The sequence below is a fragment of the Schistocerca nitens genome, chromosome 4 (genome assembly GCF_023898315.1).
Source record: "Schistocerca nitens isolate TAMUIC-IGC-003100 chromosome 4, iqSchNite1.1, whole genome shotgun sequence".
In the NCBI taxonomy this organism is placed as follows: Eukaryota; Metazoa; Arthropoda; class Insecta; order Orthoptera; family Acrididae; genus Schistocerca; species Schistocerca nitens.
Genome location: NC_064617.1, coordinates 741,958,213 through 741,979,230, shown reverse-complemented (window position 1 = coordinate 741,979,230; position 21,018 = coordinate 741,958,213). Strand labels below are relative to the sequence as shown.

Here is a 21,018-nt window from a genome sequence, read left to right as displayed (position 1 = left end):
ATGTCAGCGGAGCAGACATGGACAGGGGATCACCCTAGCGAAGATATGCATTGCAGATTGGGAAATCTATTGAGATGAGCTACTTTGACGAAGAGCAGATTATTATTACGCAGAATCTGTAAACGAGTATCTCGAAAACGGCGCACAACCGTTCATCGTACATTGTGAATATGGAACTCTGCCATCATCGAGGTAAACGATGGCTCGAAATGTTCTGCGTGCCACCGACGCCGACTGGTGGGGGCAGTATTATGCTATGGGAGACACTCTCCTGAGCTTGCATGTAAACTGTGGTGGTAATCGAAGACATGCTTACAGCTGCGAACCACCTGCAACCCTTCACGCTTGATGTCCTCCCGACGGCGATGCCATCGTTCAGCAGTATAACTGCCCGTGACTCAGAACCGTGCTACAGTGATTTGAGGAGCATTATAGTGAACTGACGGTGATGTCTCGGCGACCAAATTCGTCTGATGTAAATCCTATTGACCTATCTGCGTCGCCATCGGGCGCCGTCACAACGTGCGAAAATCAGCGTCCCGTTATTTACGTGAATTACATGACCTGTGCGTAGGCATCTAATGCAACCTACCTCCACAAACGTACCAACAAACTGTCGGATCCGTGATGCGCAGAATGAGTGATATATTTCGTTCCAAAGACGGACAAACAAGTTCTTAAGCAGGTATATTCTTCAGTATACACAACTTAGTTGAACCAATGTTTTTCTCAATGGAGCTATACCACAGACTCCTCTTCGATATTGAATCAATATCTATGAATCCTAGACGGAATGGACATTCACTTTCGTTTTACTTGTTTAGTTTACGGCTTGAAAATCGTCCATTGAACTAACTTCACTTCTAAAGACGGCTTTTCTTTTGACTGATTAAAATGCAATATTTTCTGGTTACAACGTATTATCCTGCACGCAGGGTTGAGGAGGCTGACTTTTGTGTCTTCATTCTTCTAGAATAAAACAGTTACAGCAATATTCCAGTTTTTGGAAACTGTCTGCCTTTGCAACCATTCCTTAATTAATTTTGCAAGTATCTTTAGTATTAAAATTTTATTCGTGGTTGTCAATGAGCACTTGAGATGCACGTTTTAAGAGTAGAAACAATCAGCTGTACAAATTTTTATTACATTAACTTCTTGACTAATTTCGGCAAATTAATGCATCATTAATCATACAATTAAGCTTACATTGGAAAGCTGCTGTCAAGCAAAGTTTGGAAGATAGAGTCCTACAAGAAATGGGTGTAGAATAAAAATTTAGTGATTACTAGGGTTGAATGACGATTAACAGCACATCAATAACAATAAATGTACAGTATTAAACAAAATAAAAGTTCCTTCGTTGAAATTTTTACATAGCACTGTCGAGCAGTTAAAAAGTAACGTAACAAGTGCGAAGATATGATGACAAAAAAAACTTCGTATCATAAGCAAAACACTAAAACAGCACGAGACTTATGATGATTAGCGCCAGTAGACTGATAGTTTAAACATAAAAGATTTCATTAATGTGAGAAGCAATGAGCGCTGGTATACCTAAAAGCTTACCAAGACTACACACAATGAGGACGCTTGTGTCTCTAACGTAAGTCGAACGAAACTGAACATCACTTTGAATCTTAAGTCACGTGCTAATCAAGCGTATAAATTTTTACGCGAAAATGACAAAGCTTGTAAAACGGACTGAAGAATGCGTTCAATGGTCCGGCTTATTTAATATTCAGCTGATGGTGGCGCCGTGGGCTGACGGAGAAGCGGCGCTACAATGAACTTTCCAGTATCTTGACGTAGAGGCCGGCCGCAGGATATGAGTTTCCATCGACGCGAGTAAGTGGGCCCCGCCCCGGCTAAGACATCCCATTCGATAGCCAACGCGAGGTCCCAGTGCGTATTTACAAGTTGTCATCCTGTTTAGGACCTCTACCTATAACTCTTATAAATGCTAACGGCAGCATAGCACATGTACGTTAGTAACTTAAAACTTTAGCTAGATAAAAGCGTAACGCAGGAAAATGTATTAGGCACACTGACCATTATACAGATAGGTAGCCCGCGGCTCTGACTAAGCATCACAGTTAAAATGTATTTAAAAATATAGGTTAAAAAGCACTAATACATCTTGAGCAGATAACAAAGTTAAAAATAAAGTAAATAACAGATGCAAATGCATGCAAACAGGAAGGTTGCAAGTCATTTGAATCGACAGCCTACAAATGAGCGCCTTTACTACGTGATGTAAATCACTGGTTAAGTAAATAAGGAGGCTACAAATCATTTGAAAAGAAAGGAAATACAATCAAAAATCAGCCTCTTTCTAAACGAGAGCTGATCATTCAGCATATCTTTGGAGCTCGGTGGGAAAGCTTATAAATGTTTATCTCTTCTAAAAGATTCAATCTGCACTCTTTATACACTACGTGCAAGATTTCAGTATCAACTAATGAAAGCGGTGGGTGTAAGTGCTTTTCAGCTTTATGGTTCAAATGGCTCTGAGCACTATGGGACTTAACATCTGAGGTCATCAGTCCCCTAGAACTTAGAACTACTTAAACCTAACTAACCTAAGGACATCACACAAATCCGTGCCCGAGGCAGGATTCGAACCTTCGACCGTAGCGTTCGCGCGGGGCCATACTGAAGTGCCTACAACCGCTGGGCCACAGTGGCCGGCCCTGGACATTGGCTGCACAGAATTTTGTATATCCCAGATTTTAGACTTTTATCTGTAGGAGGTCTGTCGTTATGTATGAGAAGAAGCATAGTGAGATTATTGATGGTAAACGCCTCAACGCGGCTGTATTTTTTAAATTACCTCCTAGTGCGATAGGAAATACCATCTATGAATGGAATAGAAACATATTTCTTTGCAGTAGGGTCATCTTTATTCAGTAAAAATATACCGTTCCGTGACAACAGCAGACGGTGTTCAAGAGACCTCAAACATCCAGTCACTCACAGGACGAAAAAATGCAATTCTATGCCTATGGGGATGGCAGAAAGGAACATGGACGGTAATGCGTTTTATAGAGATGTCAGACTTAAATTTCCCATCTACACTCCTGGAAATTGAAATAAGAACACCGTGAATTCATTGTCCCAGGAAGGGGAAACTTTATTGACACATTCCTGGGGTCAGATACATCACATGATCACACTGACAGAACCACAGGCACATAGACACAGGCAACAGAGCATGCACAATGTCGGCACTAGTACAGTGTATATCCACCTTTCGCAGTAATGCAGGCTGCTATTCTCCCATGGAGACGATCGTAGAGATGCTGGATGTAGTCCTGTGGAACGGCTTGCCATGCCATTTCCACCTGGCGCCTCAGTTGGACCAGCGTTCGTGCTGGACGTGCAGACCGCGTGAGACGACGCTTCATCCAGTCCCAAAAATGCTCAATGGGGGACAGATCCGGAGATCTTGCTGGCCAGGGTAGTTGACTTACACCTTCTAGAGCACGTTGGGTGGCACGGGATACATGCGGACGTGCATTGTCCTGTTGGAACAGCAAGTTCCCTTGCCGGTCTAGGAATGGTAGAACGATGGGTTCGATGACGGTTTGGATGTACCGTGCACTATTCAGTGTCCCCTCGACGATCACCAGTGGTGTACGGCCAGTGTAGGAGATCGCTCCCCACACCATGATGCCGGGTGTTGGCCCTGTGTGCCTCGGTCGTATGCAGTCCTGATTGTGGCGCTCACCTGCACGGCGCCAAACACGCATACGACCATCATTGGCACCAAGGCAGAAGCGACTCTCATCGCTGAAGACGACACGTCTCCATTCGTCCCTCCATTCACGCCTGTCGCGACACCACTGGAGGCGGGCTGCACGATGTTGGGGCGTGAGCGGAAGACGGCCTAACGGTGTGCGGGACCGTAGCCCAGCTTCATGGAGACGGTTGCGAATGGTCCTCGCCGATACCCCAGGAGCAACAGTGTCCCTAATTTGCTGGGAAGTGGCGGTGCGGTCCGCTACGGCACTGCGTAGGATCCTACGGTCTTGGCGTGCATCCGTGCGTCGCTGCGGTCCGGTCGTAGGTCGACGGGCACGTGCACCTTCCGCCGACCACTGGCGACAACATCGATGTACTGTGGAGACCTCACGCCCCACGTGTTGAGCAATTCGGCGGTACGTCGACCCGGCTTCCCGCATGCCCACTATACGCCCTCGCTCAAAGTCCGTCAACTGCACATACGGTTCACGTTCACGCTGTCGCGGCATGCTACCAGTGTTAAAGACTGCGATGGAGCTCCGTATGCCACGGCAAACTGGCTGACACTGACGGCGGCGGTGCACAAATGCTGCGCAGCTAGCGCCATTCGACGGCCAACACCGCGGTTCCTGGTGTGTCCGCTGTGCCGTGCGTGTGATCATTGCTTGTACAGCCCTCTCGCAGTGTCCGGAGCAAGTATGGTGGGTCTGACACACCGGTGTCAATGTGTTCTTTTTTCCATTTCCAGGAGTGTATTAGCCACAATTTCAGGTCAAGGAAGCTGAGTTCATGGTACTGTTCTCGATTTCGTACGTGAATTTAATTTTCAGTCGAAAGATATTCAGTGTATCGCTAAGAGATATGAACTCGTCGACACCACCTTTGAACTATGCAGGGTATAAGGGTATCAGTAGTACTACTTGTCTTCAAGAGTTTAATGATTCCTATTGAAACACAATGACTTTCTTCAGCGTTGAATTTGTTGGCATATAGAATTACGTTCTACATAACTGGTATTACAAGAAAATTTTCATTGTTTTCATTATTCACTGTGTTTTTGGTTCCTTTCTGTGTCTACAGAAAAAAATTGATCTATAGAAACCCTAAACAAAATCCTGAATTAGTTTTGCAGTATGAGTCCTGTAATAATTTGGTGACAAAATTCTGTGTTAAAGAATGAAGTGTGATATCTACCTGAAGTAAATTTACTTTGGATTTATTTGTTTATTTACTTATCGTACAGTTGTCAAGCACGCTATTAAAATTAAACACAAACTGTAACACATGTAACTGACGAACAGACGTTTATACATTTATCGTAATAATAGTGTTGCTTATTTCCATTAGAAAATCGTCGGAGCTCCATTATGCCCTATTGGGACTGTGCGTACCAATGTGGCAACCTGTTTCCCTGGCTGCTCAGCAATCTCATTCTGGGGATGGAGCATTACCCGTCTCTTCGTACCTTTATTATTGCCATATGTTTCGTTTATCAATGTTTCATTTAGTTTTTCACATACTGTCGAAGACAATCCATAGCCTCAAACTACCTACCGTGGGATTATCCTGGTCCTCGAGGCTTTCTGACGTCTTCCAAAAATCCCTTGTTCATCCCAATGAGAACAGTGATATTCTACACTGAATATAATTCATGCGAAATCACTCTTGGACAGACATGCGACACAGTCTTCGAGAAGCTACGTTACGATGAGCTTGCCCATCTCTCTCTTAACATTGTCTAGTTTTCCCACAGGTATCAGACTTTTAACATTCCACACATTACTTCCAAAAACTTAATTATCTGCCCCTCTACTGACAGCTCCTTCCCTGGCAGTGCTCAAATAGGTTTGAAAGGACCGCACTGTACATTCGTTCGTCTCTCTCTCTCTTTTTTATTGTCTTTTTCCAAGGACGTGTTCATGATAAGAGCATACTCGAAAGTTACACATACTGTGGATACACGTTTCGTGTATTTGCAGCAGTGGTTTCCATTTGCGTCTGCATCCCCAAGACCTTGATAATTACCGACACTTCCCCCTTTACCACTCCAAGAGATAAATGAGTCAGGATTCTCCACTGTCTGTGGACACTGCTGTAGTCAGAAAACGAGTGCCCTACGGCTTATCGTAAATTCTGGGATATTATAACTCACTACATTCAGTCAAATTGTTGGACTGAATGGTGTTCTTTACACTGGTGCTCGAAAGTGAGATCCACTATATAAAGGAGAAACTTCTTTCCAGTAGACATAATTGAACGCATTTGCACTGAATCCTCTTTTTACGTAACCGTCAGGTTTGTTGGTCTAATGGCAAAGGGCCGTGCCTGTATACCAAAAGATACCGGCATTGAATCTCCTTCCAAGCACTTTTTTCAGTCTGCCTTTAACCTAGCATCCACCTCTCACTGTTGTGCAGATTCGTCAGAAACAACACGTGGTTCGAATTGCACGTAGAACTGTAGCTCCATCTTTCCCATTCCCCATTCCCAGTTCAATAACTGGGGTGAATTAGGGACGCGTAAGGTGTCGAAGTGGCGTCCAGTTTATTGAAAGACTTGCACTGTGTCGTGCTATCTTGTCGAACTTTCAAGCAATTTCATCGGGAGAAATAATTAATTCAGGGTTGTGCGGTAAGCGAAATGCATGTTGACACAATTCTGTCGTCACTGAGGCGTTGTTACAAAACGGCATCACAGTTCACGATTATTATTTGCGAAGGAGAATTTTGTTTGTGGGGCCATACATAGGGGTACGCATAAATTTATGCACAGAAGGGACAAGAATGAATATTGCCATTTTTTTTATATAAACGAGTTACTTAGTTTCGAGATGTGTCATTCCAAAAGAACTGCGATCAGCCACGTAATGCTACAATTGGCTAAATGAGAGGTTTCGTGGAACCAGAGAAATTCAGTTGTAGAAGTTCGTGAAAACTGAGCAATGAATAAAATTTTCGTGTTCCAGAATCCAGGGGAAGACAAGCACGTCCTATTGTTGCTCAGGAGATAAAATATATTTTTTGGAAACAGCAGTTCGACAACTGTATCCACAAATATACTTAATTGTTTTTTATTTCCTATTTACTTACATTTAACTTTTTGGAACTAGTTTTGGGGACACAGCCCCATTCTCAAACCTCCATTCTTGTTGAAAGCCAGTCAGGTAGCATTCAGTGACAGTGAATGGAAATATCTTGTTTCACAGTACCGTTTCTCGACGGCTGGAGAGCGGTTCGTCCTCGCGCTAGGCTTGATGGCTGGCTTGGGTGCGGCCGCCGTCAAACCTATAGTCAACCTGCTATTTGGGGACTTCACTAAGACTATGGTGGACTACGGTGGAGCCCTGGCGAATGCAACGGCGTCCGGAACAACAGTCTCCGACAATGAGACGGCAGCTTTCCTAGATGGCGCCAAGAACTACGCCATGTACTCCTGCATCGTGGGCGCAGTAAACTTTCTCTTCATTTACGTTTGCATCTCTACCTTCAACTGCGTCGCACATAGGCAGGTATGTTTCCCAAAAATTAAAAAATAGTCGTGAGACTTCAGACCGTTTTCAGCTTAACGCATTCGTCAGCGTGAAAGACAGATGGAGGGAATGAAACGGTACACAGTCGACAGTGTTCGTGGCTTGGTTGTTGGGGTTGTAATTGAACTGTGCAGTCCTGGTGCGAATGGAAGCCAGTAAATGGGACAGTGCTCGCTCGCGCCGCCCTCGTGAATTTGCAGCTTGTTTGCTTCGGCTCTTCTTATGACGTTGCGGTTTGAATCAACATTTAACTTATAACGGATACGCAGATGAAAATGAGACAGATGGTGAACAAAGTAAGTAAACTGTTTATGATTTCAAAATTTTAGTACGTTTACCCCAGTGTGCCACAAGACGGTCAATGCGTTCACGGAAAAATATTTGCAGTTGACTACGGAAACGTTATTGTACCTAGGCGTGCACATCTTCGTCCGAATCAAATCGACGGCCACGAATGTATTTTTCTTCAGGGCTCCAAAAATATGAATAGCACATGGTGAGCGATCGGAACTGTATGGAGGATGTGTAAGGGATTCCCTGGGAGACTTGTGCAGCATAATCGAAATAACCTTGGGGCCAAGAGGCCGAAGGGCCCCACATGTGTCAATGTTGCTCGTGTACGCTGCAGACGTTCCACATCCTCCATAAAGTCCCGATCGCTCACCATGTGCTTTTCATACTATTGGAGCCATGGAAAAAAACATTCGTGGCTATCGATTTGCTTCTGATGAAGATTTGCACGCCTGTGTACACTCATGGTTCCGTAGGCAATCACAAAAATTTTTCCTTGAAGCCACTGGCCATCTTGTATCACAGTTACAGCCGTTACTTTTGAAATAATAAATAATATACTTGTTTTCTTTCCGCCTATCTAGTTTCCGTTTGACTGACCCATACAGGAACTGCTTAGATAACTTTTTGCACGACCTTTATCACTTGCAGCACTTCTTTAAGACAGGATATCGCTACGTGTCTCCATCGTGGATGGCACAATGCGGCTTGCGCACGCTGTTCGGTCTGTCGACATGTCTCGGTGTCATTTCAGGCTTGGATGACGTGCTCCACATAAGGTAAGAAAGACCGTCAGTTCGGGAAATTGTTCGCCGAAATGGAATACGGTGGCGGGCTGAAAAGTAATGCCTCCGAGTATTTTACTCCGTTGGCAGTATCGGTTGAGGTACCTATTATATATCATGTGTATTAATCGGTCTAATTACCCGCTTCGTTGACCCGAGTTGCAACTTTTTGCCGCGAGAGGGCTCCAAATCGTAGCAAGTGATACAAGACGGTGTGTAACGGAAGTATGTCCATGCTTGAAAGACACTCAGAAAATAGAAAGCACGAATTCGAAGAATTCGTTCACACATGCGGCACTCTCTCCTTCAGAATGACAGTGCCGGCCCACACACGAACGCTGTAACATCAGCAACAATCCAACGTCCTGGGGTTCACTGTCATCGGTCTTCCTCCATCAATGCCGACTTGGCCATATCCGATTTCCATCAGTTTCTGAAACTTACAGAATACCTTCGAGGACTTCACTTTGATAGTGACGAAGCAGTGCAAGGAGACATGAAGTGGTTGCTCCGTCCAAAAAGTTAATCGACCTACAGTAACAAATCAACAAACTGGTCTCTCCTTGGGAGAAACGTGTTTGTCACCCGGGTGATTATGTTGAGATATAAATATGTATACATGAAGAATAAAGACATAGAATGTCAATAAAACTTTGCTTTTAAAAAATTTAGGAGTTTTCACGTAAAAAATTCGGAGGATTTACTTTTCAGCACGCCTTGCACGACGGTTCAGTTGCTATTGTAAAACGCAGATGATTGAAGATCTGCCTCGTAATGATCTCTTGCGGTCAACATACAGCTGAGGGCCGCTCTGACCGTTCCCTATGAATTATGGCTCGTTTTCACACGTAGTAGAATGGAATGCAACCACTCGTCGCCTTCTTGCAGATAAATCGGAAGGCAATATCCACACAGACAGTATGCATCCGTGTTCTCGCCATCCCTTTAGCCTCTGGCTTCCATATCAGAGAACAGATAACACTTATTTAACCGAGTGGAGCGCCTTTTTCTCTCTGAAATCTAAGTTGATTCAAATGCCACAAACGCTTCACCTTTTGCAGTAAGGCATCTTCAGTGAACTTTCGGTTCAGTAACAACCGTTTTAGTCTTCAAAGCTCTACCTCCCGCTGTATTTATTATCCTACTTCGTTGCCGGCTACATAGTGTCCAAATCCTTTCTTATTATTAAATATTCGAGTGTCGTCGTTTGAAGCTAAAAGAACACACTAAGGAAGAGTAACAACGCGAGTTTTTTTCCCAAGTGTAACTGAGAGCTTATTAAAAATGCCTCAGTAAGTTAACTGTCCTGTTCTGCAGTAATAGTCGGACACAAATTTCCGTCTTAAAAGAAAAGTAGAACAAACTAAATTAATCACAAAAAATTTGTAGTCTGGGCAACCAAAGCTACGATAAATCAAGTTGAGAAATACGCCTAAGAATAAAAGGATTTTACAGCTGAAGCTGTTTTATTTCTCAGGGTAAATTAACTGTAGTTAAATTAGTAATGGCTTATTAAAATTCAAGTAAAGCAATGTATTAACTTTGCAGTTTTCGTTTTATATTGTTTGTCAAATTCTTCTTGTGTGTTGGCTTCCTTCGCATTTCAATTTTTCAATTCCGCTGAAGGTTAATTGTGACTTTAGCATCAAAGAGGCTTTTAAATTAGCCGAGAGAGTAAATATAAATGGGATAAACTGGCAAATTCCGTACGTTTTGTGCATGGAAGCAAACGTTATTATGAGATCACAAAAATCTTGCTATAACTAAAGAAGCTTTCACTACTTAATCATTTCCAGTAACGAAAGACCGTTGCTCATTCCAAATTATAAATAGATACAATGGAAATAATACCGCAAATTTTTCTTACGAGAACTATAAATATTTCTATCGTAACTCTGTGTTCACTTAGTGTTTGTGTTGCACCAAGTGAACTCGCAGTTACGACAGTTCTCGTAACAAAACTTTTCAGTTAGTGTCAGATCAATCGTGCTGTTAACTGATCTGTGGCTATGGAAAAGCAGTTTTCGACCGGGAACAAGAATAACTATTACATCCACTGAGCATGTCGAATATAAAGGGCGTAACGCGTCTGAAACATGAATAAACTTGTGATTCTTGATATTTTCCAACCGTTAACAGTATTCCATTAACTTTCTGGATTGCAGCCGGATGACGTCGACCTCTTGTTCACGATATTTCGACTAACACCATTCAGCAGTCTTCAGGTAACTGTTTTGCACTGGAGGTTGCTAGTTCTCATTGCTAACGTCATGGCAAAAATTGGCGCCAAGACGTGTGAGCAAAGGCAGCCACCACATGACCGACCTCTGCCGAGTTTCGCGCCCTCTTCGAATACTGTTCCATGTATGTTGCGCAGACACATGGTAGTTGTGATACCACATGTGCGCTCTCTGTCGGAATGCGGGCTCGCAGAGCTAAAATTTAGATATCAAATGCCTCGCTCAGGCCGCCCAAGGATTACTACTGCAGTTGATGACCGCTACCTACGGATTATCGCTCGAGGGAACCCTCACAGTAACGGCACCATGCTGAATAACGTTTTTCGTGCAGCCACAGGACGTCGTGCTACGACTGAAACTGCGCGCAATAGGTTGCTTGATACACGACTTCACTCCCGACGTCCACGGCGATGTCCATCTTTGCTACCACGACACCATGCAGCGAGGTACAGATGGGCCCAAAAACATGCCGAATGGACCGCACAGGATTGGCATCACGTTCTCTTCACCGATGAGTGCCGCGTATGCCTTCAACTAGACAATCGTCGGAGACGTGTCTGGAGGCAATCCGGTCAGGCTTAACGCCTTAGACACAATGTCCCGCGAGTGCATTAAGGTGGAGGTTCCCTGCTGTTTTGGGGAGGTATTATGTGGGGCCGACGTACGATGGTCACGGAAGGCGCCGTAACGTCTGTGCGATACGTGAATGCCAATCTCCGACCGATAGTTCATCCATATCAGCAGCATGTTGGCAACAATTCGCGACCCCATCGTGCTCATCTAGTGAATGACTTCCTTCAGGATAACGACATCGCTCGACTAGCGTGGACAGCATGTTCTCCAGACATGAACCCTATCGGGCATACCTAGGATAGATTTAAAAGGGCTGTTTATGGACGACGTGACTCACCAACCACCCCGATGGATCTACGCCGAATCGCCGTTGAGGAGTTGGAAAATCTGGACCAACAGTGCCTTGACGAACTTGTGGATAGTATACCACCACGGATACAGGCATGCATCAATGCAAGAGGACGTGCTACTGGGTATTAGAGGTACCGTTGTGTACAGCAATCTAGACCACCACTTCTGAAGGTCTCGCCGTATGGTGGTACAACATGCAGTGTGTGATTTTCATGAGCAATAAAAAGGGCGGAAATGATGTTTCTGTTGATCTCTATTCTAATTTTCTGTACAGATATCGGAACGCTCGTAACCGAGGTCATGAAAAACATTTTTTGATGTGTGTAATTGAATCCCAGAAGGATCTCGTAGATGCCAAGATTTCTATGGCATAATATTCCATGGAATGTAGTGTGGAGAATCAGCGCTCGGCTATGGCTGAGAAAGGCGAGTGTGGCGATCTTGTTCAATGCAGCTCTCACGCACTGTGGCCCTTGTCTGACCAACACAGGCATTGGCACTCTGGTAAGGTGTTCTGTAAATTCCAGCGCTCCGCTATCCTAGATCGTCCTTTGCTGGCAGAAAAGAACACAAGAAGAGGGCGCGTAACTCGATAGATGTCGCTCATGTTGCGACTGCCTTTGCGCATGCGTCTCCACGCGAACTTTTTGTTTCAAGTTAGCGATGTGAACTAGCAATTTCCAGCATAAAACACTAACCTGAAGGTGGTTGTCAGCCAAAATATCGCGACAAGTGGTCAGTCTCATCCGGCTACAACTCCGAAACTTTGTGGAATAGAAATCTGACAGACATACTTCCCCCTGACGACGATGATGGAGGCAGTCATCGAAACTTTGGGATTTCATCCAAATCAGACGTGACAAGTAAACCGACAACTTTATTTACAAGAACGAATCGCGAAATACTCTGTAGCCGTGAATAAAACTGGATTATGGGTAGAAAATGGCGTTTCGGTGGATAAAACAAATAATTGTATATAACATACGATCAAAAGTGTTCTCACACCCCTACGTAACGCGGAATTGACGACTAGATGTCACGGAAGGAGGACCAGCCGGTATAAAAAGAGACAGGCAGTACCGTGTTACCAGTAGAAAAGCATAAACAGCGGAATGGGTCCTTCGGGAGAACCCAGTGACTTCCAACTTGAACTAATCACTGGATGTCATGTGACTAACAAATCAGGGACATTTCAAACCTGCCGCGCGGAGTAGCCGTGCGGTCTGGGGCGCCCTGTCACGGTTCGCGTGGCTCCCCCTGTCGGAGGTTCGAGTCCTCCCTCGGGCAAAGGTGTTTGTCTTGTACTTAGCGTAAGTTAGTTTAAGTTACGTTAAGTAGTGTGTAAGTTTAGAGACCGATGACCTCAGCAGTTTGGTTCCATAGGACTTCACATACATTTGAACATTTTTGAAGATTTGAACATTACAAACCTTGTAAAGCTACCCACATAGAATTGTTGCTGATGTGACTGATGGAAGCTGATACATAATCGCAGATTATAAATGCTGCAAAACATTTTTCTGAGGAGTTATTTTATTATATCGATAACTAACTCTTCTAACTCGTCGTAATGCATGGCTCAGTCCACAGAAACGAGTGCGTTCTTTTGTGGATTGTTACATTAACATTTTTTTCTTTGGTAGTGGAGCAAAACAGCAGTTCCAGCCAGGTGGAGCGTAACAACAGTTCTACACCATGACCATTATCTTTTACTATGCTGTGCCAATGTCAAAATCTCATTGCCAAATTTTATTGAAAAAATCTGGAGTAGTTTACGAACATCTGATCGAGCCTCGCGTGTTCAGTAGTATCACCGCAATTACCGGTCGTCTGGAACTTAGTTTATAACAGCAGACTGACATATCTCTTACTGAAAAACATGCTCCTGCCGGTGACGTTCCTAAGGTACATGCAAGCACACATTGAATGAGGATTCTCCCTTCATAAAAAAATTAATTCTTGACGCATGGAAAAGTTTTTGTTGTGTATAATATCTTGTTTCCCCTTCGGACGCTCCGATTGCATAAGACAGATGTCAGGCAGACAGCTTAAAGATGGCGACAAAAGAAAGTGCTGCCGCAGCTTCGCCGCACTGTTACCAGTGGCGTGTAGCTGGCCCCTCCTATCAGCTGCAGGCTGGCACAAAGGGGCGCCTACAACAAGTTTATCCATTGTGGTGTTACCAGCTTTACTGGTTTATCGCCCTGACTTGGATTTATGAATGTATTGGGTTTCCGAATCTGGTTTGTTTCTTGTTGCTGAACATAGTGTTAAAAGATTAGAGGTACTTCTCTCCATGCTTGAAATGCTGATGACCTCGCGCTACGGTTCCGTCATTATTTGAATTGCGTTATTAACCTCGTGTATTAGTCTACATCGGGAGTTGCCTGTGCAGATTCTACTTCTGACTCAACCCGACTTCACGTTGGAAAATAATGGCATATCTGACAGGAAAAATATTAAATTATCAGAAAGATACTGACAAGCGTCACGAATATTGAAAGACGTGTTGTGATAGAAAAACAAAGACAAATCCCATAAGTAGTGATAATCAGTGCCTGAAACTTACCAGTTATGTAAAATATGTAATTCTCATGAGAAAGTAAAACAAATTCAAAACACTATCTGACTCCTAAACTTTAATTGAAACAGTTAAACAAACACTACTTCCGTAAGCTATGAACAACAAAACTAAATTCACCTGCATAGCTAATACTTGTATATTGCACGTGAGAACTGTGTTATAATGTCAGTAACCAAGCTGAATACGTATTGGCCTTCTGCTTGTAGCATCCAACTGTGCAATGCGGATGTCTCCCCACTTTTACGGTCATAGACTTGACACGAAAAATTAAATTGTCTGAATGATTACCTAATTCCCGATTATCATTTTCATGCATCATTCTAATTGTGGGCGAGATTACGTCGCTGAGTGCTGGACCGAATATCATACGAAAAAGTCGCTTATTATCAGTGTCTCGTGGGATTATAATTCTGTGAGTGATCTCCAATTCATCCTGGTTGGTTTTGGATCGTGAAACAGTGCCGCAAGGTTCAACAAAAAAGCGCCACGCTTTATTGAGTTAATAGAAATAACAATAAGGTATACGTTGAAATAACGTGAAAAGAAATCGATGGATAAGCAATTAAATTGTAACTAAATGCAATAAAACGATTTTACAGACTTGCATAGGAAGTCAAGCCTACAAGTTTCAGATTCATGACAAGCAATAGAAAAATCATATTCTCATCCCACGTTTCTTGAATAAGTAAAAACTGTTTATACTTCAGAGTGGGGTAATATCACTGAAACTCCAACACAACAAAGCGAAAATATAATGTATCCAGCTACACTCAGCTAAATAAAAATAAGCAACATATGAGCTTCCGTTTTACTTCATGCTAGGACCTGGCCCGGTTGCTACTGGTGGAGAGATCCCAACCACGCTGTGGCGAGCTAGCCTCGTCACAATAACAAAGCTTCACCACGGTAAGTGTATTTAAATAATGTCTCCCAGTTCTTCACAGAATCAGCACAACTGCTTGCGTCTACACCAGACAAAGGCAGTATTCTCTCCTACACAGTTCCATGGACTAACATTCAACAGAACCCAGAACAGTACACACAATCGAGTGTAAAGGAAGGAAGAAGAAGAATGGCGAACACTAGTTAAAAGAAGAAGGACCTCATGGCCTACAAACGGTTTCCATTGGTTGAAAGCTGATTGACTCCACAAGGACATAAAATTGCTGATTCATACTATATTGGAGACATAGATATAAAAAATCTGCTTTCAACCAAAAATGGTTCAAATGGCTCTGAGCACTATGGGACTTAACATCTGAGGTCATCACTCCCCTAGAACTTAGAACTACTTAAACCTAACCAACCTGAGGACATCACACACATCCATGCCCGAGGCAGCATTCGAACCTGCGACCGTAGTGGTCGCGCGCTTCCTGACTGAAGCGCCTAGAACCGCTCGGCCACAACGGCCGGCCTGCTTTGAACCCTTCTCTTGTGTTAGCAAGACTGGTCACAGGTCCTATTGTGGACACATCGTCTGAACTCCTGGTGGCGGAGATATCCACTTCCGTCGGTCTTGCTGTAGATACCTAAATTACACTGACCTGCGTCATTCAGATGGTGATGTCGCCTGTGCACAGCAGAAGCTCTTGTCGTGGATTCGCCGCACTCAGGATCTGGATGAATGTCTGTAGCTGTGCAGACGTGAAGTCTTACTGGAGTTAATGGTCAAATAATAGCAAGCAAGGTTCTTGAAGGGATGACAATTCTAATTCTTGTAATTTCCTTTTCCGTAGCTTACAGAAACACCTTTACACAATCACTTGTCATCCACCTGCGCCGTATGCAGATTACAACGGTCTTAACACTTGTGTAATGCGCAAAAACAATGATAGTTGCATTTAAAAAACTCTATCCGGAGCCACAATTTGATTCATAAGGCATATGCTACTGTAACCAGCGGGACATATGCAACCGCTCACCTCCAGCGGCCCTTCCCGATTGGCACTATATTACCTTGACATAGGGTAGGAGAGTGTTTCCTTGTGTTTTGGCCCAATTTAGAGCCCCCCGTTTTGTTGCCTATGTATGTATGTTGCCTGCTGGATTCGATCTTCTGGGGGGCTTCTTAAGTTGCTGATGTAATGCCACTTCACCACGGACACTACACAGGACGCTCCCTTTCCCCCAGGTCATTTACCCTCCCTCTCTCATAATACTATGGTAACATACTGCCAAACACTGCGTAATCTTAGATATCACTCACATCATAATTATATACTACAAGCAAAATATAATATGCACACGTGAAAGTGTTGTGTGAACAGGCAACGCCCATCACCCCCTCCAAGGTAAATTGGACAGATTTGGAAAGTTCCGTGGAGGAGATCACCAGAGGACATTACAAATTGTTAGATAACATTCTAATGAAACTGCCTAAAGTTTTTTTTTTTTTTAAATCGCAATAAACTGAGTCCTAGAGAAAGAATATTGTTATGATGTACATTCTAATACAATAAATTGTGTGAAGTTTTTATACTGTAGTAAATTGAATTGCATGAAAATAATATTGACATGGTATAAATTCTAATACACACAAATGTGTGGGCTGTACGAACATATTATGTAGCTCTTCGTCTTTCTTCTTTGTTAGTTAATGTCTGGACATTTTGGAATCTTCTCAGGGATTTTTTCAGTGTTCTTGGTTAGTTAAACATACAGAATTGTTAAATTGTTGGTCCCTGGGAATGGTCTTCCCTACACAGCACTCTGTTTAGCCTGTCACATGACAACGCAAATCACTTTCCCGAGCGTCAGTGGGCAGTTCAGAGGCTTTCTCTACAGTTTTTACCTTCTAGAGATGCCTCAAGTATCATGGAACTTAACGTCTTGATGTCTCAACAAGCAAATGGGGAAAATGCTGGAATAAGAAACTTTTATGAAGGTCAGTTCATTATCAAGCGGCACCTGGAAATGAATATCTCAGAAACGCCATAGCTGGTCTGCTATTAGCGTGCTAATGTCATTAACATCTGTGAAAATTTGTTGAAGGGCAGTGAAACCACGAGCAGCTGACAAGGTGCTGGTCGTCGACTAGGAGTCTACTTATCAGAGAACGTGGAGGTCAGAGGTTTCCCCGCTCTGTAAAGCAGTATGGGCGGTTATCTGTAGCAGATCTGACGAAAAAGTACAATCACTGTGTAGACATGAGTATTTCGGAGCATAACATTCAGCGCATATTGGTCGTTGGTTGACTGATTTGCGCGAGGGGACCAAGAAGCGAGGTCATCGGTCCCCTCGTATTAGGGAAGGAAGTCGGCCGTGCCCTTTCAAAGGAACCATTCTCAGCGTACATTGCTGAACAGAGCAGACCACCCATACGTATTTCCATGTGGACCGAATGACACCGTCGTCGTGTCCAGATACGCCGACAGCCTGCAAACGGTTGCCCGAAATATGGCTTCCACCAAGGACGCAGGCCCGTAGATGCATTGTTATCCAGCGAGGGACATTCACGTAGGCGTCCATAGGATCTTTGGCAGCAATGGAGGGGATCACGATGTGACAATCAGCGTCCCTTCATGGTTGATGTCTTTCTCGATAACGATGGAAACGTCAAGCAGTATAGATGTCTGTGTCACAAGGCCAGAATCGTGAATCAATGGTTTGAGTAGCATAATACTGAACTCCCATTGATGTCTTGGTCCCAAAATTCGGCTGACCTTAAACCGATAGAAAACATTTGAGAGGCTATCGGGACCAGATCTGCGCCCAAAAGCCGTTAAGATGTAGTGAACGGGAATTACGTGACATGTTCGTAGAGATCTGGTCCACATATCTACTACGAACTTATTAAATCCATGCCACCCTGAATCGCTGCTGTTTGAGTTCCGGAGGTACATCGCAACGCTTTGAAGCAGGCTGCGGCGACGTTTAGGCTCATCATTGTAGTTGTATTCTTATCCTGGTTTGACCGAGACTTATTGCATGTGTTAACTGTACTGTTTTCTAGTATAGTTTGACGAAATATTGCACAATAAATTTTAAAATATTGTTGTATTGTGTTGTCCATGAAAATGAATTATTTTGGCTGTTCTCAGGTCCACCGCATCCGTGAACTGTACTTGAGGTCTGTGCTGCAGCAAGACATGGCGTGGTACGACATGCATCAGACGGGAGACTTCGCCAGCCGCATGTCAGGGTGAGTGCACTATCACTGTTTCCACCTTAACATTCTACTCACTTCCTATATACCAAGCCCTACAGCCGTTATTGAATGAAACACAGGGTGTTAGCAAAAGTGCAGATACTTCTATTGATGACTGAGCACAGTGTTGTGAATAACGTTCCATCAGTATTTACCTCATTTGCAGACTAATAATTATAGCAGATTCGTGTAGTATGTTGTTCGTTCGGTTAGTAGTCACAAAAGCAAGCTATTAGTGTTTATTTTCCTCTGGGTGGCAGGTCAGGTATAGAAGTGGGGATGCGTGGACGCAAAATGGATTGTCTATAACGACAGGCGTAGTCCACTTTGTGCCGCAGTTATGACTGTAGAAAACAACAGCTAATAAATTATTCGATGTGTTTATTAGAACATGCTAAAGTGGGTACACATTAAGGTACCATCTATTCGTATCCTCGTAGATACAGATCAATCGTGTGAAGTAACGACATATTTCAAATAAAGCAGGATAATGGTTTCCATGTTTTTCACACTATGCCTTACACATGTGGTAGTAGACAAAAGGATTTGGACCATACGTATCTTTTGTCCTCTCAAGGGGACGCTGCCTTAACGAAGCATTGTACCTGCAGATGGGGACATTTGCATACCACAATGAGGTGGGGATTACAATAGCGGTAGCTTAGCCGCTGGCAGGGTCACGCTTACCGCAGGAGTCTGGTTGAGGAGCTAGAGTGTGTCTTACAAAGACTTGTCGTTCCCTTTGCTATCCTTATCTCTATGAGGTGATTGGTGTACTGTCTAACTCTTGTTCTCCTTATTTATTTATTTCCCTTGCTCTTCATTGCAAAGCAGGAAGAACTATGAGGCCTAGTGAATACAATCTTCCTAGGGAAAAAAGCTTTGATCACAAATACTGCTCCACCAGGTAGAGGTTTGTGGAATAGCTTAGCTCTCCATCCACAGAAAGAGACAAGTAGCTTAAATTCCCAGTAACATGCCTCTATTTTTGGATGGTTTTAAGGGGCTCCGGAACGCCCTATACTTGCAATGTTAAAATAACGCTTATAAATTACATCTTTCCTCACAAAGTATTTGAGGTAGGAAGTTGAACATTTTACAGATTATTTATTGGAATATGGGCTACAACTTAACACAGGGATTTTACAAAATTTTAGTTCAGTTATTAAAGATGATTTTTTTTCAATTGTAATGAAAATTCACAACTTTTTTTGCAATTTTTTATTTATATATTCAAAAATATACAGTTTTTTGGAAAAAGGCTGTGTTAAATTATGCAGAAGGTACTGTGTAACATTTACTGAAAGTTTGAAACAAATATGTTTGGAAGATCCTTAGAAAACATGTAATTAGTATGAGAAAATAAAAGTTTTGGGAATCGAGCGACAAAGATTGGATTAACTTTTTAGTCATTCCAGGTCCATAGGATAGATTATCTTCATCCTCTGCAAACTCCTCCTCCAGCTTCCTCTTGTTCCTCCTCATGTTTACTCTTGCTTGTATTTCTAGACTCTTTACAGCCCTGTCTGCAGCCCGAAGGCGTTCCTTGTCTAAAGCAAGCATCGCTCGTACCATGTTAGAACCTATCTTCATTCCCATATTTCTAAATACCTTGCACCTTACATGTTGCCATCATTGAAAGTCGCAACAGCATCATACACACCAAAGTGAAGTGTTTCTATTCCAACAAATACAGTCTTGGGGATTCTCGACCATATAACACTATTTACACTTTCATTGGGGTTTTGAGTTTTTCCGTGAATACACTTTTTCAACAGTTCAGGTGCTGCTAAGTCTCTGAAAACAAGGTTAGCCACAACACATACTTTATCTCACATCACTAAAATGTACCTGATGAACACGGACGTTAATAATAACACCATTTGACAGCAGTTTAACAGCGCCACAGTGGGTCACGCCCATGTAGAACACATTTCAAAAAATATTTAAAAATAGTTGTAGTCTTCGGAATTGAATAAATTATATATCTATTAAAAGGTAATAGTCTGCAGATTCAGAAAACGCAAAAAAGTAAAAATTGAACTTTTCATGATTTTGAGCCTTTCCGGAGCCCCTTAACGGAATTCCAAAATGTAAACGAAAATGGATTTTGCATTGTGGTATCTAGGATGTACACTGTATCCAGACTAATGAACACGAAGTTTCAATGGACATACGACAGAAAAACAGTGATCTAACTGTGCTTTTTGAAACAAAACAGAAAGGTACTGCTTGTTAATACCTATTGGCGTTTGCCATTACTTTTAGTGGAGTGGACAAATGTAGTAGAGAGAGAGCATGAGTATCCATCATTCTAAATTAACGGTAGTCAAAGATGTATTCTCCTGGCAAGCAGTTAATGAAAGGTCGATAAAGGTCAATCTGAATATAGTCATAGTGGGAGAGCATGCCCCTAATGAAGATGCATCCTTAAACGCAAGTGAAGACTTTGATCGGGTGCCCAAAAGAGGCTATGCAAGCTGTTACAGGTAGGAGATCTTAATAGCAGAGGAGAAAAAGAGAGAAATGGTAAAACGACTGGGCTGAAAGGGGAGGATGTTAAGAACGCGAATGGTATAGGGTTGATGGATTTATTGGAGCAATATGAATTACGAGTGGAAAACACATTCTTTGCTCAGGAAGATATACATTAACTTCCTTGGCATAACCATACAAGAAGGCCGAAAAGAATTATCTTACAGGCAAAAGACCAATGCAAAAATACGGGACGGCACAGTTAAAAGATGGTGAAATTTTGGAAGTGACCATCATCT

General features: G+C 43.0%; 1 protein-coding gene across 1 annotated transcript in view; it reads left to right on the top strand.

Moving 5' to 3' along the window:
* LOC126252985 (ATP-dependent translocase ABCB1-like) overlaps positions 1-21,018 on the top strand; it is a 209,928-nt gene that overhangs the window by 33,453 nt on the left and 155,457 nt on the right. The window contains exons 5-6 of the mRNA XM_049954013.1: positions 6,947-7,249; positions 18,138-18,238. Of these exons, the coding sequence (XP_049809970.1) occupies positions 6,947-7,249; positions 18,138-18,238 (404 nt within the window). The remainder of the gene's footprint in view (positions 1-6,946; positions 7,250-18,137; positions 18,239-21,018) is intronic.